This window comes from Alligator sinensis, unplaced genomic scaffold, assembly GCF_000455745.1.
Source record: "Alligator sinensis unplaced genomic scaffold, ASM45574v1 scaffold437_1, whole genome shotgun sequence".
Classification (NCBI taxonomy): Eukaryota; Metazoa; Chordata; order Crocodylia; family Alligatoridae; genus Alligator; species Alligator sinensis.
Genome location: NW_005842176.1, coordinates 46,614 through 64,732, shown reverse-complemented (window position 1 = coordinate 64,732; position 18,119 = coordinate 46,614). Strand labels below are relative to the sequence as shown.

General features: G+C 43.4%; 1 protein-coding gene across 1 annotated transcript; it reads right to left on the bottom strand.

Moving 5' to 3' along the window:
- Positions 1 to 803: 803 nt before the first annotated feature.
- On the bottom strand, positions 804 to 16,844 carry LOC102387601 (fatty acid desaturase 1-like). Its single transcript, XM_025206948.1, has 11 exons — positions 16,740 to 16,844; positions 16,035 to 16,232; positions 13,579 to 13,680; positions 13,258 to 13,386; positions 7,312 to 7,372; positions 5,416 to 5,489; positions 4,775 to 4,872; positions 4,200 to 4,296; positions 3,456 to 3,535; positions 2,867 to 2,992; positions 804 to 1,013 (listed from the first exon to the last, which is right to left on the bottom strand). The coding sequence occupies exons 1-11, from the start codon at positions 16,800 to 16,802 to the stop codon at positions 962 to 964; spliced, it is 1,080 nt and encodes a 359-aa protein (XP_025062733.1). The 5' UTR covers positions 16,803 to 16,844; the 3' UTR covers positions 804 to 961.
- Between the last annotated feature and the right edge of the window lie 1,275 nt (positions 16,845 to 18,119).

Below are 18,119 nucleotides of genomic sequence, written 5' to 3'. Positions count from 1 at the left end.
GGAATTGCAATGGTATAAATTTGCTTCTGCATTTTGTAAGTCTTCTCCTAAACAAAATATGTAGGGGCATTTTAACTGTCACAATAATGGAACTGGAACTCCCTGTGGATAAAGTATATTCCCACAAGCCCAAAAAATATCAGTAATTTTTTTCATTAACTTTTTCATTCAACTAGATTTGCCTACAGGCAAAGCAAAAGCAAACTCTTTAGTCATCCTTTGCACTTTCCAGTATAATCTGAGATCCAGGTGCTTACACATGTTTTACACACGTGATCACAAAAGTACACTCATAAATGGCTTGCTAGACGTGACAATAGCTCTAATCTTATATAATCCTATCTGGTCCCATGAATAATAATGCTTGCATGTTGGCTAATACTAGGGTTTGACATTACGACTTAGCATCTGAAATTATCCAGTGTGGCCTCTCTAGCTTCATGTCCACACCATATGATCTTGCACCCACCTTTGGGTTTGTATATTTAGTATACAGTTGTCAGGTTAAAACTATAGCCTTAAAAAGCTCCTCTTCATCTTTCTCAATGCCTGCTTTTTTCTCTGTCTCTCCAGTTTCTACCTCTTCCTGATCCAATTATCTCTTTTCCCATAAAATGTCTTGTTGTACTTACTTTCTTAACTGCTTTATACAGGGAATAACTAAATATGTCTCACTCCTATGCATACAACATAGAAATGTCAGCAGAGAAACACTGCTATTGCCATTGCTAAAGTATGATTTACCATGGAATGATAGACACCCAGTGGATTCATACACTCATACCACCCTTGTACCCAAGACCTTGATAGGTAAAATACCTTACGCTCACACTGGAATTAAGCTCACCATATCCACCACCTGAAAAAGAGGCCCACATATCAGCCTAAATCTGCTTCTCCTCTACTGACTTCCCATATTCATAGCAATCAAATATGGTTTCTCCATAGAAGTTACTTTTTCTTATCCATGTGAATAGGCATTGAGCCAGAGTTCCCCTGAATCCTTCAGGGAGCTGCAGAAAGGAAATAGTGGGAGCTTGATTAGTCAAAAGTGATAACAGAACATAAATCAGAGGAAAATTATTAGACAGAAGGCCCTTTTCCATGAGTCCTTCTTTCCACTCTTCAGCTCTGGCAGGATAAGGGTTCATGGGCTAAGAACATTATTCTTCCTCCAAAGTGGTGCTTGCATCATAGTGCCCAAAGAAGACATGGCAGAAGTGAGTGCCCTTTCACTTCAGAATCAGAGGGGCAGAAGCAAATGAAGGAATAACAGTTCACTATTCCCTAAAAATACTCCCCCCTCCCCATCCCAAAATAAATATGGAATATAAGGCAATAAAAATTAATCTCCCAACGTTTTGCACTGTGGGCAGAAATTCTGGCAAACAGAAGAAACGACATGTCTTAGTCTTGGAATTTCTGAGCACCTAGGTCCCCTAGGTTTACTTCTGAGTTGGACCATTTGTGGTGGAATTATGTTTCCCTTTGTATGCCTAAATCAGTTTTTGAGCTGTACAACTGACCATTTCTGGCTTTCCTTCTGCACTACAGATGTGTAAGCATGTGGAGACTGAGCATGTACAGTAGGTTCTACGCTGATGGGGCACATATTCAATTACATACCGGCATACATTAGTGCTTCCCAAACTTTTCCTCAGCCTGACTCCATTTATGACCCCAATTCCTTAGCATGACCCCATTTCCTTAGCATGACCCCTCACTCCCAACCCTCACCCCCCCCCCCCCCCCCCCAGTGCTCCCAGGTGCCCATCATTCCCCACCCACATCCACCACCCCTGTTGGTGCCCATCACTCATAACACGCAGCCCCCTGGTCCTCCCCACATCTCTGCCTGCAGGGGCCCCCAGCTGCCAGTTCTATGGGACCAGGGGCTGGGCCTGCAGCCCCCGTAAACCTTAAGTCTGGAAAAAGGCACAAGGGAAGCTCTCCCATGTTTTAGCCCAGTAGCTAAGTAGTTAGGACATGCAAACCAGGAGACTCAGGTTTCCATCTGTCTGGGATGAAAATGCAGGTCTCCCACTTGGTGGGTGAGCGCTCTAACCACTACCACTAGATTACTATACAAAATCTGGGCACCGCTGCCACTACTCCATTATATGCTGAACTCAATACTATTGAATGGGTTAGACAAGTTCAGAGCACTTTGGATCCCGCCAGGGACCTGGATAGACTAGAGAAGCCACCCCAGCTCATTCTGGGTCACTTAAGAGCTTAGGTGGGAGTTGGGTACCTAGGTCTCAGACTCAGGCACTTTTGGTTATGCACAGAAGCCTAACTTTAGGCATCTACAGATGTCTTCAGTACAAAATGGAAGCATTGAATTAATTTAGGTGCAAACTGAGTTTATGTGACTTCTGATAAGATCCAGCTTATGGACTTAAATCACTTAATACATGCCAAAGCAGCATTTAGGTACCTAGCAGCCAATTTATTCCATCTTGCTTGAGTCCATGACAAATCATTAAAGCAAAAGATGATGGGTCTTCCTCCTCAGTGTATTTTGTTATAAATCTCAAGGCTAAGATGCAGATATGTCATAAAAGCAGACACCTTGATGATTTCCCACTAGAGTGGAATAGAACAGAATCATTTGAAGATACTCATCTGGCCCCTAGGATCTGGTCCCTAGTTTACTCATCTGGATCTGTCCTTTTATGGCACTAGAATAAAAGCTATGATTTAGAAGTAAAAATATCTTGCCAAGTAATGCATTCATAGGCCTGAGTAACCTAGTCAAAATTCATTTTCATTCCTAATTCTGCCTGCTTTCTTACATCCCTCGTTCCCAATAAATGTCCGTCTTGTTGGTAACGAAGGGAATAATTTGCTTGATGATACTTACTGTAAAATATCTGCAAAGCTAGAGAGCAGGGGCTTGCTCTTGTACTCAATACCATGTTTGGCACACAAAGACTTCACTAAAGGAGCCACCTTCCAATAGTTGTGTCGAGGCATTGTGGGGAAAAGACTACAAGGCAAGAGACAGTTTTAGTAAGACCATTCTTCCCCCTTTTTTGCCAGGTACATTGTCTCTACTGTCCCCTAAGAATTTCCTCTTCTCCTGTGGGGCATTTTTACAGGTGTTTCTGGCGTGGCGCGGGGCACTTCAATTAGCAAGCCACACTAATTAAAAGCACCTGTGCGTCATGTGGATCAGCATCACTGCATGTCCCTGCACTGAGAAAGTGGCAGTGGGGGCACGCTGACCTAAAGCTCATTGGATGTGTTTTATTTCAAAGTGCGCTCCTGCCATTTTGTCAGTGTGGAGACGCACGGCAACACTGATACATGTGACCTGTGAGGCTGCTGGAGTGCATCAATTTCTGTGCCCCAGCAGACTCGATTAGTCGAGTCTGCTCTGACATGCTGGATTTCCCATGCATCAGAGCAGGCTCCCCACATGTGTAGGAGACCTTTGCAACTGTACTCACTGGTGCTCTATTTGGAAGTTCAAGTGTCCAGTTAACCAGTCATTGAACAGAGACTGGTCCACGTTGCATGTTGCCTGGAGCTGGGACAAGAAAATGGAGAGAGATAAATATGGCATTGTGGATGCTTAATTTCTAACCTATTTTGTATATGGGAGAATTTGTGCCATCCCCTCAACCCCATTTTCCTCTAAGCTGAGCATGGTTGCCTGCAGGTCATATACTCTCATGTAGTTTCCTCAGAACAGTAAGACTATCTATGAATGAGAATGGCATGCTTTAATATGGAATAGCTACTGTTTTAATCAGTTCTTCATTCAGCTATGGTAAGTTATATGGCCTTCTCAGCTAGACTGGCATAGATTTTCTCTCCCACTTTTCGATACAGGACTCCCCTCACACCTCCCATTGGTAAGAAATAGCCACAAGGTCAAAGAAGTTGGAAGGGAGGATAGTATAAGAGCCCCCTGTGCAGAGACAATGTCATGAGGTGTGACTATATCAGCCACACCTTGTTCTCACATCAAATTTTTCTGATTCTGATATTTACAATGCAGTCTCAATGTCAACTCCAGGCAGTAAAGGATTTATTCCCTACCTTCCTTATAATAGGTCAAAAACCTGCTCTCTAAATAGCATCCCCTACCCCCAGTGGATTCCCTGCTGGCCTTCATGCCCACTTTAAAATTTCAGTAAGTATAATTCACACCCAAAGCCTACAGCTCCTGTTAGGAGAGATTACGTTACCTGTGTAGAAAACCAGTCCATGTTGTTATCATAATCTATGTGCATTGCGATATGGTTCGACTGGGAAATCCAGGTAAACAAGGTACTCTCCAAGAGCCTGTAAAAACAAAGACAGAGCAGTCATTGTCTAGCTTGAGATCCACCAAGTCAAACTACTGCCAATAAAATGCACCCAAACAAGGCCTTAGAGGTATCTGGCCAATTTGCCTAAACCAATCATTCTTCAGTCAAACAGACCTGCAATCCCTAAACCAAATGATTGGTAGAATGCTTCTGTTTATCCTAGCAATTTTTCAGTAAAAGTCCCTCAGACCAACTAAAGTCAATGAGCATATAAAATTTCCTCCCCATGTTCCAAGCAATGAGTAGTCAGTGAGAAAGTTCCTATAAAAATGGGGGCAACATTTGAAAAACAACATTTTTACTTTTAACATGCAAGAAACAATGATGGGTATGGGTGGGAAAGGGTGGCCAGAGGCAACAGGGAGGGCTGGAATCAGGGAGGAAAAAGCAGTTTAATTGGTCATGTGTGAATATCAATAGGCAAGGAGAATGGTGGATGAGATAAGATTTACTTGAATAGCAGGAAGAAACCCAGGAGACCCTTAATTCCCAGCAATGGCTCAAAGGCAAAAAAGAGTCGGATATAATAGGCCAGAGTCCAAGCTAGCTCCTGGAGAGAGAAAGAAAAATAATATTAATCAGAAAAGCAGCTTATAACCCCACAGTGCTCCTCCATCATCCAACAATGGAAGAAGTAAAATCTCAAATTCTAGTATGTAATGTTCACTTGAATATTCGCTCCATCTCCCCATCAGCAAGGATTCAGTCTGAGAAATTTCCCTGACTGGCATGAATAGTTAATATACTGTAGCTTCCCTAGCTCACATAACAGAGCACAGCCTGAGAAATCTCATACCAGAAGGTTCATAAAAGTTCATTCCCCTGGTTTCCCTCCACTGCCCTGGGCTATCAGGATTCAGACGCAGAAATTCTTTGTATAACCCCACTATACACTTTGCACTATAGTTCTCTTACAACACCTCACAGCAATGTGAATTTAAGCTCTGAGAATACATTACTATCCATGTTCTGTAACTCTCATTTGCCATTATAAACTAGTAAGTGTCCTACCCTAAAAACCTGTGCAATTAGGAGAGTACCACAGCTTCCTGTTTGCAACCGTCTATGAGTAATGAATGCTGAGTATACTTACCCTCCAAATTTTGCGTTGGACTATGAAGTACAAAGAGTATCCTTGAAATAGTATAGCCACCAAAACTGGAAAAACTGGAAAAGGAAACAAAAAATATTGAAACATGAAATACAGTGTGTCATAGAATTTTGTTACACATTACCTTTAGGAAATACAAAATCTATAGAATACTTTACAATATTAAAGTTAAAATGTACTGTGAGCAGTTGCACATTAAGGGTGAATATAGCCTCTGACCTACACAGCTCTGCCTTACTGCTAAAGGGCTGGTGAGCAAGGATATGACTAAGAACCCAGGTGTCCTTGCTTCAACCCTCCTCTGAGTGGGGTAGGGAGGGAGAGGGGGGTTGCTGCCCCAGGAACATGCAGTCAGGAGCTGGAGAAACATGGGGACTGAGGCTTCCTCCTACAGGCTCCCCCCCCGCCATTCCTGTCCTGTGATGGGGTTTTGGGAGGGAGGGCTGTATTGTGGGAAACCCTCTTCCAAACCCTGTCAACCCAATCGTATCCCCTCTGGTCTTCCCTGGAGAGGATTGTGCCTTTCACTCTGAGCCAGGTGGCAGCCGCAGAAATGTTCAATTAACCACAGTTACTCAAAGTAAATTGAAATTTTCCCATGCTGCCTAGCCCCATTCCCCACAAGTGCTGCTGACTCTTCCCTAGTCTGGCAGCTTGATGGGAACTGTGGCTTCCCTCTGCACCTCCCCTGTTCTTATCCTGGGATGCGGGGAGGGAAGAGGGCTCTCGATAGGCTACAAGTCAAAGCACAGAGTGGCTGGGGCTTAACATGGCAGGAGCACAGAGCCATGGGGAGCATGGGAACTTGAATACCAGCAGCTTGTTAAAGCACCAGAAATTTTAAAAGTCTCACATGCCTAGGTGAGCCTGTGGCTCATTGACAGGCTCCCTGGAGGCAACGGGAAGCTACAAATCAGCCCAATATTGCCCTATGGCTAGAGTGCCTGCCTTTGTCAGGTTCAAGCCAGGGAGCTTTGAGAATGTGGCTATCCATACCACTTTATCTACCTGTGCATCCTCAAGTAATCAGAGATCATGGTGTGCTTTTCCTGCAACTGCTGCTTCATTTTAGGAGAAGAATCCAAATTCCTGCAGTCTACACTTTCAATTTGCTAAAGAACCCCCAATTTCCACAATTGTTTTGTTTCACCACAAAAAACACCCCCTACTTTTGCAAAACAAAGTAACAGAGCCCTTTAAGCAACCCTATGTCTCACCATGAAAACATTCTATGAAATAAAACAAGAGGAGCTATAGATACTTTAAATTCTAAAGGCAGACAAGGATTCACACACACGCATATATTATATATATATAATATATATATATATATATATATTGCAAGTTCAGCTATACTGGGCATGTCTACATATGCGCATTTACTGCGCAGTAACCAAAATTACTGCACAGTACAGGCACACATCTACACATGCACACCCATACTGCACAGTAAATATGGCAACTTATGCCAACTTGAGTGTAAATTTGATACCTGCATCATGCAGATATCAGATTTATGCCCAATTAGGTAATGTGCAGTAATACACATGTAGATGACTTACTGCGCAGTAACACAGTGTTTGTGGACTACCTTGGGACTATCTTTAGTCCCAAGGCAGTCCACACACAGCATTAATGCACATTAATGCCTGCACATGTAGACACCGGCCTATTTCCACTTACTGCGCAGTAACTGCGCAGTAAATTTAAGCTGGTGTAAATGCACATGTAGACACACTCACTGAATTGCTTTTAAAAGTTTAGCTTAGGCACAGACTTTGGCCTACAAGAAGGCCCTCTGTCCCTTGTGAGAATCTGATGTAAATGATTGTGCTGATGACTAGATTAAAGACCTTATGGGAGGACAGACATACTTACTAATAAAGAAGTATTTGTGCTGGTGATTGTAAGGCATATATTTCTTCTTCTGCATGCCAAGCTGTAAAAGAGAAGGTGCTATGAAAGGTCAGCTGAACTAGAGAAAAGTCCCCTCAGGCTCCTCCCATTTCTTCCTCCTTGAGTGCGTCTACACAAGATGCTACATTACTGTAGCAATGCACTACTGTGACACAGTATCAGAAGGCACAAACCGTAACACCACAGCTACATCACCAAAGCACTGCGCTCCCTCACTATAGCACATGACTATAGCAATGTAGCAGCTACTAATAACCATGCACCACTAGCACGTGCAGTAAAAACAGTGCCGTAAGGGCATGTGTAGATTTAAAAATTCCAAAATCCATGTTTTTCCATGTTTAAAAGGAAATGCCACTATGTATAGGTATCAGTTGAACACAATGTTTTATTGATATATTTACAACTTCAAAGAAGCCTGGAAGCCTACCAGTGCCTCAATCTTTATAATAAAATAAATTTGAAATACCTATATATTTTTGCATTTGATTTTTTTTTTATCGTGGAAAAAATCAGAGCTCTCCCTGCCCTCTTTGTTCACCAGGGTGTGGATCCAGCTATGGCTGTCCCCCACTGTTTTGTGGTGCTGAGCAACCCTGATATGCCAGCGTCCTGCCCCTGCCCATGCCGTTGCCCCTCACTACCAAGACAGTTCCCCTACCTCCCTCAGCTCTGCTGTTCCCCTCACTTCTGAGCCATAGCCCCCTGGCCCTGCCAGTGCCTCTCACTCCCAACCCACATCCCCCCACCCCCCAGCCCTGTTGGTGCCCCTCGCTCCTGACCCACTGCCCCCAACCCCAAGCCCCAGATTCAGGGTCTAAAATCTAGTTTAGCTCCCTGAGCTAATAACCCAGCTACTCACTGGGCTATTGAGCTAAAAACTGAAAGGACTCTTTTCACTTCCATCGGGCATGTGTACAGGGTGATCCTGTTCTGCCACAGATGGAAAAAGGATCCCAACTTTGTGCAACTGCAAAAAATAACTGTTGCATTGCTACATAAGGTGACATAAGATTAGGCCACAAGTGAACTGAAGTAATCAAAACTAGAGTCCACAAATATGAGGATTACTTTGGACCACTTGTTCTCAACATTTCTAGATTTGAGGTACCCCACTGTAACTTTATAGAATTTAGCAGCACCTTAATTTAAAAACAAATATACTGTATTTACTTAAATAAAATACAAGGCTCCCCCCTGCTATCCAAGTAGCATGAAGGGAAAAAAATCTTCTCATCTTACACTCACATACTATGAAATCTTATTAAATGCTTTGTTTACGATGAAGCTACTGACAAAAGCAGCACATGCTCAGGAATGGAAATCAACTCTGGATGTGATTAAATACAACCAACACTGATCACAACTATAAAACACGTAACCCATATTGGGCAAACATACTGATGAGAAACTTTTTTTTTTAAGGATTTTTTTTTTTGTGTTCCAAGCCAAATCAGCCAAATCAATTCCATATCTGTGAGTCATTCAAGAACTATATGTGGCCCTACCGCCAGCAAACATCCTTGACCCCCACCTCAGGCTTCAGATGCTTCAAAATTATTTGGCAGGCATCCTATGTGCAAGCCCACGCCCAGAGGCTTAGGGTTCAGATGCTCCAGAGTTTCGCTTCCCCTCTGTCATATGGCCACAGGAACAAGCACAGGCTACGATACTGTCACTGTGCAAACTAATGAGAACCTACCAACAGAATAGATCAGTGTAGCCTCTTTAATTAAAATACATGGCACTGCCCATTGAGCACAGTTTCCCTCATCACTGACTCTTTTGAAGTCATGGTGCGACACTATATTACATACATTTTGACTTTCTCTTAACCCACACATCTGAGGTCAGCTAGTTCCAATTATTCCTGTTTTTTCACCAGCCTTAAATATCTAGCAAACATCACCAAGCAGGACCCCAAACTGTCCACCCAGAATCCCCTTGTCAGAGTCTCTCTCAGCCTGTCACATGTTATTAGTATGTCCCCACCAGAGCCATCCCTTGGGTAGGGTGAATCGGGGTGACCGCCCTGGGCCCTGTGTTTTGGTGGGCCCTGCAGAGCCAAGCAGAGCAGCCATGGTACCTCCTACAGGGCCCACCTAGAGCTGGTGGCTCAGCCCCGCACCGCAAAATTATCATCCGGTCACTCACCAACCATCTATCCCCCAACCCCGCCGCGCGCTGCTGACTTCACATCTGCTGAAGAGCAGCTTGTCCAGGGTACATGGGATCTGTTTGGCCTCGGGCACCAAATTTTATTGCTCCCGGGCCCCGCACATGGATCTGTTGGGGATATCTAGAGTACACACATGTACCGAGCAGTGCTGAGCTGTGGGGTCACCATGAACTCAGCCCAGTGACCTATATGATAGACTTTTGGCTTTGAACTGATATCATGCAAAGTTTGTTGTATTCTTGTGTGCTAAGATGAAGTGTAGTTTCTGCACTGTTCTGATACCCGAGCTTGTGGACTGGACTCCCAGTGAGAGCCTCATAGTTAGCTTCCCACTGGCCAGCTCCCACTAGGAGGATCTTGGCTACACACTAACTTGAAGGGAATGGGTCATATGGTGAACCCCAAGGCTCTGGGCTTGGACCTGCATGTAGGATGCCTGCCAAAGGATTTAGAGGGATCTGAAGCCCCACGCTGAAAAGTCAGGGCAGGAGAATACTTCCTGGTAGTAGGGCCACATAAGGCTTTTGAATGATTCAAAGGATTCAGAACTGATCTAGCTAATTTGACCTGGTACACAAACATTTTGCCAAAATATATTTTTTTAAAAAGTTTGTTCTATGGGCCCAAACACCTTGCTTTGACCAGTTCATCTTCTGCTTCAGGTATGCCCTGTGGAAAGCCAGAAACCTGTTCACAAGTAGGCACTCAAACCCCACAGTAGAGGACTATATTAAAATAGGGCTGAGTAAAATGTACTGGTACTACAGTAAAATGGAAGAGGAAAATGGGAAAGACATGGTGGACCTTATATGGTGGAGTCATAGACTTTTCAGAGGCAAGCCCCCCAAACAGAATGAGGACAATGGTGAGGACAGCGAGGTCAATAAGGACAAATATAACAACGTGGCAGAATGCCATCCCTGTCTCTCCCCAAACTCTGCTATCAGGTGGATGCCTAATCTGACAATTTGGTTGCCATGGTCACTGAAGAGGGCAGACACCTCTGGTCTCATTGGCGTCAGGTAACCCTGAGTTGTAACCTGAGCTGGATAAATTCCAGAGGGAGAGGAAAACCTGCTCCCTCTGCCTACGTGACTGGCCTCACACACTTGGGTTGAGGCTTAAACTCCCTATTGTTCTAAGCAATGCCATCATGACTGGGAGGGGGCTAGAGACCTTGCCAGTCTGCCTGGCAACCAGTGATGCATTTCAAATTGGCTGCTTGGCAGCCAACAGTTGCTGGCCTCCGTTGGACCAGGTAAATGAGGTCAAAAGGTCTATATAAGTTAAGGACTGCCCAGGAGGCGGGGCAGCAGCCATGATGAGAACTCTCAGAGAAGCTGGATCATCTGAAACACTCTCTCTCTTGAAGCTCATGGTCAATGAACTGCCTGCCTCCAGAGGAAATCTCCTCCTGCCTCTGGATGATACTTGTGAGTAAGATACTTGAGATCTAACTAGATATATAGCTTGCAGTAACACAGATGCGGAATCAAAGGCTAACATGCCACTGTTTGCTTTAACGGATTTCTCTGATAGTGTTCTACTCTGTACCCTATTCCAAACCTACTCCTTGTAACCAATAAAGTTCTCCTTTGTACCTAGTGTGGGAGACTCATTGGGAGAGGGTCTAGATTATGCCTTGGGGTCCCCTTGGTTCAGCTGACTAAGGGAGACCATTATCACGTATGTGTTCCTAACACACCACCTGAACTCCCCACACATAGCTCCAGGTCACCACTTGGTACTGGGAACGAGCGAGCCAATTTCTACCCTTTTTTTTTCCAAGGGTAATCCCCCACTAAACTCAAGCCCTGGAGCCATAATGGATAGAGGCCGGTGATGCCCAAGTGCAGGATGTGGCACCAGGTCTTTCTGGCTGGTAGGGATAAGATACCAGGCTGCACACACAACACAACTGGGGCACTGAGGTTGTCCGAGGCACAAAAGGGGTAGGCAACACCCCTATGCATTGTCCACGGCCATAGGCCAGGGAAGAGAAAGGGAAAGTAGGTTATATTGGGGGCTGTGGGGAGGAGAGATCAACCCTGCAGATGCAGGAAGAGGCAGGTACTGAACTCAGAGCTTGGCAATCTCTGACTCACCCAGGTCTAACTGCCACAGTGGCCCTGATAGAGCTGATGCAGAGCCAGTCAGCTATGTGCTTCAGGGCCTGGGCCAGGCTGGGCCAGGCTGGCCTGGGCAGGGCTGGGCAGCACTTTCATGAAGCTCTGGGCAGCAGTGGCCACCTCAGCACAAGGCAGAGTGAGAGAGGAATCCATGCTGCCTTTCTGCTGCATGGCACAAGATACCCATAAACTCATTCCTGGGCCACAGAGAGGCAAGCACAGACTAAGATCACCCGAAAAAGGGCACTCCACAGCAACCTTGAAAGGATCTTGCAGCACCTCAAGGTGCCAGAGCACTCTAGTTAAGAATAATTGTTTTGGACATATTAGAGCATGATCGGACTAGTTAAACACTCAGCCAGAAATAGATCCTGAACAGACAACTCAGTTACACTGGTGTAACGTACATTGGTTTTATACAGTGATATAATTCACACCAGGATCTAGAGAAGACAGACATGCAGTTATTCCAGAGGAATTTAGACACCCATTACAGGAATACAATGGTAGAGTTTTACCCCTACGCTTTTCAGGATAATTGTACACAGAATGAAGTTATCCTGGTGTAGGGGTTCGCATCATTTGTCCATCTTTTTTTTGCTGATGTAAGGATGATTACACTGATATAACTCTGTTGCCTGTTAAGGCTCATAGGGATGAAGAAGGGCATTTTAGTGTACAGTAATTTACATAGCTTGAAGTGATGAGGAAACCTTAAGATAACCAGAATGTAGACTATCTTGGCAATTGGAAGAAGTATGTTTTTAAAGGAATGTGGTATAATGGATCAGGAGAATTCATCTAAGCACTTCCAACTGTCCACCACTATTTTGCTTTGGTTGTTTCAGCGAATTATTCTTCAGCTCAGTGGTGACAGCTTTCCAGGCACTGAAAGTTCTGTTAGTATCTGACATCAGTTTTGTAACCTAGGTCAGGATTTTGATAGCTTCCAAACTCTTTTTTGACCAGCTAACAAAACAAAACAAAAAAAAGTAAAGAAAAAAAAGCTCTTTTCTGCTTCATCCCTCTTCAGCTGTTTCTTTGGTGTAAGCGCTGTCATGATACACTCTATAGACCAGTGGAGGGGTAAACCTTTTTGACAGACATGCCACAAATTAGCCCCAGAACCTCCCCAAGTGCCACTTGAACCCTGTTCTCTTACTCAATCTTCAGCTCAGCTTTTTATCTGACCCAGCCTCTACTCTCCTTTCTGCTTTCTGCCCTGTGCTCCATGCCTGATCTGATGCTCTGCATTCTGCTCCCTGCCATATCTGCCATTGTGTTGCTTGTCCCCTCCCCAAAATGCCATGTGTCACACACAGAGGTTGCCTGTGCCACTTATCTGTGCCACAGGTTAGCCACCCCTGCCATAGATGATACCTAGGGTGGCATTTCTGTACCCTGTGCCTCTCTTACTTTTTTTTAGCATAAACTAGGGAAACTTGAGGCAGCAGTTCTGTGTCCAATCCTTCTCCTTTCACAGCTCTGAGTATTAGTTTGTTTCCAGTCCTACAGCTCCATGATTTCTGATCCTTTTAGCATTATCTTTTTTCCAGTAGCCTAAACAATTCCTAGCCAATCCCTACTATCGCCACTCACCTCCACCGAGAGTTTCTTCCCCAAAGCAAATACTAAGGGATGCATAGAAATATCAGGGTCTTTATTGAAGCAGTTGGGCTTGGCATGGTGCTGAGAATGATGGAGAGTCCACCAGGATGCTGAAAGCCCCTGCAAGAAAAGAGGAGCCAACAAGACTCAAGACAACACTGCCAAATATCGATCTCTTCATTTGCAAGTTATTGAACCCTCTCCTTCCCAGTGCCTCACCATGTTCCAAGGACATCCTAATGCTATCTGAAGGGCCAGGGGCCCTCCTAATTGCTGAGTTCAAAGATGAACACACTCATACCAGGCACTTACCTTCAAATGGCACATCACAAATTCATGAACCAAATGATTCCATTTGGTATTGCTGAAAACAGAAAGGTGTCCCAAATCATGCTGCAGAAAACCAGCTTGGGACTAGAAAAGAAAAGAGATTACTTATTTAAGGGTGCATCTACATGTGACTCTATGTCACCGTAGCAACACGCTACAGCGATGTAGTGTCAGCAGGCAAAAATTGTGATGCAGCTTTGTTGCCATAGCAACATACTCCCTTGTTATAACAGGTTGCTATAGTGACATAGCATCTAAAAATAACTGCAGCACTGGCACAGTGCAGTACAAACTGTTACTGTGCCATCATTTATCACTTCCAAGAGGAAGTACTAAATGTCAGTGCCATGACCATGGTGCCATAGGGACATACATAGACATGCCCTAATAGGGCCAGGTTTTAGGTCATGTCAATGCCAGGATCAGAGAAATACTGTATCCACTGCATAAACTTCCATCCTAGGCCATTCACTCAAACTAAGCGATCAGTTCACTCAAAACTGTTGTTCAGTTCACTCAAAACTCTGCTAGTTCCAGGGACATGTTCATTTTCCTTGTGCAAAGTTTTAGATAAATTCTATTTCCTCGTACTGTCCAGTTGATTCAATCAGGTAAGACTGCTTCTCACTGGTAGGAAGGAACTTTCTGCATCCTCAATATGCTCAAGATATACAGTATTTCTCTGTAAACAATGCTTCATACCAGCTGAGAACCCATATTCTTAACTCTAGTAGACTTCCTGCTTTCAGCGCATTCAATCTCAAATTCATTAAAAACAAAACAAACAAAAAACTTACCTTGCTAATATTAGAAACACATTTTAATTTGTACATAACCAGCTAATTTTTTTGGAGGAGAAAAGTGGTTTAAAGGAAATTTAAGGAACTAAGAACTGGGGCTGAACACCATAAAACAGATTCAGTTCTTTAAAGGAGTTCTACTGAAGCATGAATAAGTTCCACTTCTCCTTTGAAACTAAGCCTGCTGCCATCTCCTTTGAACACAGTGGGTGCGTCTACATGAGACACTTAATGCTCATTGGACTAATTTTTTTGCACATTAGCATGACTGACAAAAACCATACTAATGCACTAATGCACAATAGATTAGCCCAATGAGCATTAAGCATCACAAAAAAAGCACTCATTTGCAGTAATGTGCAGTAGGACTGATTGCAGCACATTAAGTTAGTACCTGTTGTTACAGGTACTAAACTTAATGTACCATGATTACAGCACATTAATGAACATGTAGACATGCCCAGTAATTCTAAAAAGAACCAAGAAGACATGAAGAATATATATGCCTTTCACTGCTTTTGTGTCCTCAGCTCCAAGACACTGCATGCTTTCATGGGAAAGAAGAAGGTTCAGTTCCAAAGATCTGTCCTAACATTTAAAAGGTTAATGATCCACAGCAATGAGTTTATATGGGAAGAAGGTGGTAATCTAGACGACTGTGGGCATGTCTACATGAGGCACTTAATGCCCATTGGACTAATTCTATTGTGCATTAGCGCAACTGGCAAAAAGCATTCATCTGTGCTAATGCACAATAGAATTAGTTCAATGGGCATGGTCACATAAAAGGCATTCATCTGCATTAATATGCAGTAGCACCAATTATGGCTCATTAAGTTAGTACTTGTTATTACAGGTACTTACCTGTAGATATGCCCTATGGGTGCTTCGACACATATGCTTTACTGTGGCATTGCCTAATTAGTCCCACAGCAAAGCATCGCTGGGCGCGTCTATACGTTCATTAATGCACCATGATTATGGTGCATTAAGTTTAGTACCTATAATAACAGGTACTAACTTAAAGCGCCGTGGCACTACTGCACATTAGCACAAACGAATGCTTTTTTATTACACTTAATGCTCATGGGACTATTCTATTGCGCATTAGCACGGTTTTTGCCAGCTGTGCCAACATGCGGTAGAATTAGTCCAATTAATCATCTCATGTAGATGTGCCCATTGTTTATATGTGCAACAGTATTAGGGTGCAGTAAATTAAATAAGTCTACTGTAAGATAGTTCTATTGGGGATAGTACTCTCTTGTGGCAGAGTAATTAAGTGCAATAAAACAAACGTATAGATGGTGACAGGGGCTGGCTAGGGCACAGGTGTGCTAAAGTGCAAGGGCTGCCCGCTGCATGCCTCCACATTTTTTATCACTCTTGTGCCCCAGCCAGCCCCTCCGCTGCCTAGTGCAGCTACCCGGATCCCAGGGCTGACCCCCCACAAGCCTGCTACCAGCCTGGCTCAAACTGCTGCTGCTCCAGGCACACATGTAGACGCTGTGCCCAGGAGCAGCTGACTCTGGCTCGAACTGCTCCAGAGTTTATGATGTCATGTTGATTTCATGGGTAGATGAACCCTATAGCAGGGAAATGTGTGCTGCCAGTTTCAGTTCTACTTCATTCACTTACCTGAGCAATCGTCATCAGTAGTGCAGAAATGAGGAAAGGCACTAAAGATGTTCCAAAATACCAGAGAACAAACCAGGAAGCAACATCCAACAGGAGAATGTGCAGGAAAAGCAGGAAAAAGAAGAGATGATTTGTCTTGAGGAGCCCCATCCTCTCAATGGTGGCACGCAACTCATGGAAGTCTTTTACCAGCAATTTCTGAGAGGACAACCAACATTTAATCACTCTCTGTTCTGGGGGACAACACAAAAGTCTTAAGAAACAGAGGGCCTGTCCTGCAGAGGGGTCAGGATGCCAGTGAAGAACACCTGACAAACAGGCTTTGTTCCTGCTTACAGGAGACATTGTGACACCAAGAGGGTTAAGTAGCTATAGGTTCTGCTGTTCCTGGTGAGACTTTATAATACTGGGGAGATGGGGAAATCTCATGACTGATGGGATCCCATCTGTCATTGTTGTGTGGGAATTACTGTAGGGAATGTGTCAGAAGTAGTGAGAATTATAACAGACTGGATGACTGTACTCTTTGTCCTGGTATGGATCAAGACACCAGGAGATTCCCACAGCTCATGGTTATTGATTCTCCCTCCTCCAGGGGCTGGGATCCAAGATGCAACACAGTGTACAGGGGTGCAAGGTTCTGACTGAATTTAAATCAATTTGGCCTTGTATTTTTGCATAATAATTTTCCAATACCAGACTCACATTTTTTTTAGGCTCAAAACTTGGTTGATCTGGTGCCAGCTCCCCAATCAGTAGCGAGCTCATGTACTTTCTCACCAGCTCCTTATTGGTGTGAAAAGCTATAAAGGGTTCCTGATAAAATACATGTAAATGGAATAAGAAAAGTCCCATAATATACCAAGCTAACATCTCTGTACCTTGATATAGGAGAACTGCGTGTCTCAACACAGTGGTAAACAACTCTAGATTAGAATATAGTACAATACTGTAAATTACCTATTCTGCTATGCATCTGAAATGAACAGATTAAAAACCTCATAAAAAAGCTTTAAGAAGTTACATTAAATGACACGATTGTAAAAAATGACATACAGCTATAACATTTAACTGTAAATACATATTTTCATATAATACTCAATTCATTAAAAACATTCCATGACATTAGATTAATTTGAAGGATAAAAAAAGAATTCAGAGAGAGATGTCAAAGCTGTTCTCATTTCTTAAGTTTCAAAGCATTAAAAAGATACTTTCAGGATGACTGGTGTTAACAGTAGAAGCATGCTGGTTAAACACAGTTCAGTGCTAGAGATCCTGGATCCTTATAAAACAGCTGAAACAGCTGAAGGGATTCATTGGTACTGGGTAATGGAGGTGGCTGTAGGGGACATTCATCTCCCAACTGCTGGGGTTTGTGCTCAGGGTACAAATTCAGCCATATACATCTCTACATTGCACAGCATCTTATTATGAGTAAGGGTAACTGATTCAAGTACTAAATAATGAAATAGGATTTTTTTAGAACCACTTCTAGCCTGTCCTTGGCACTTAAACCACTGTTGTTTAAGAAAACCCCTTTCAGTTCAGTTCACTTTCACCCATGGAATTCTTTTGCCAGTGTTGCTGTTGTAACATAGCAGGCTTTATTTAGAGAGGGTGAAGTATTCCTTTCAAACTTGTAAATGGACTATGAGCAGAATCCTTCACCAAAGAGTACATAATCATTTTGTGACTCATAGCTCTTCTTCCTCAGTTCTATGCTTTCCAAAATATTTATTAAAGAGCTTCCTTTAAATACCAGATTTACTCAAACTGGACGCAAGATTATTACCTCTGCCCAACAGCAGTAGTCTTATTTCAGAATTAAAGAGTTTCCTTTAAATACCAGATTTACTCAAACTGGACGCAGGATTATTACCTCTGCTGAATAGCAGTAGTCTTATTTCAGAATAACTGTGCTATTAAGCAAGTGCATTCAGAACCAGCAATCACAGGTTAGGAAGAGAGATATCTTTTGCTTCTGTGGGTGAAAACAAATATTATCTTTCAGGGACTTTATCTGGAAAGATAAAGTGATGATTGTAACCATGGGTAGAATAGTTTATTTTTTTCCTGATTCTT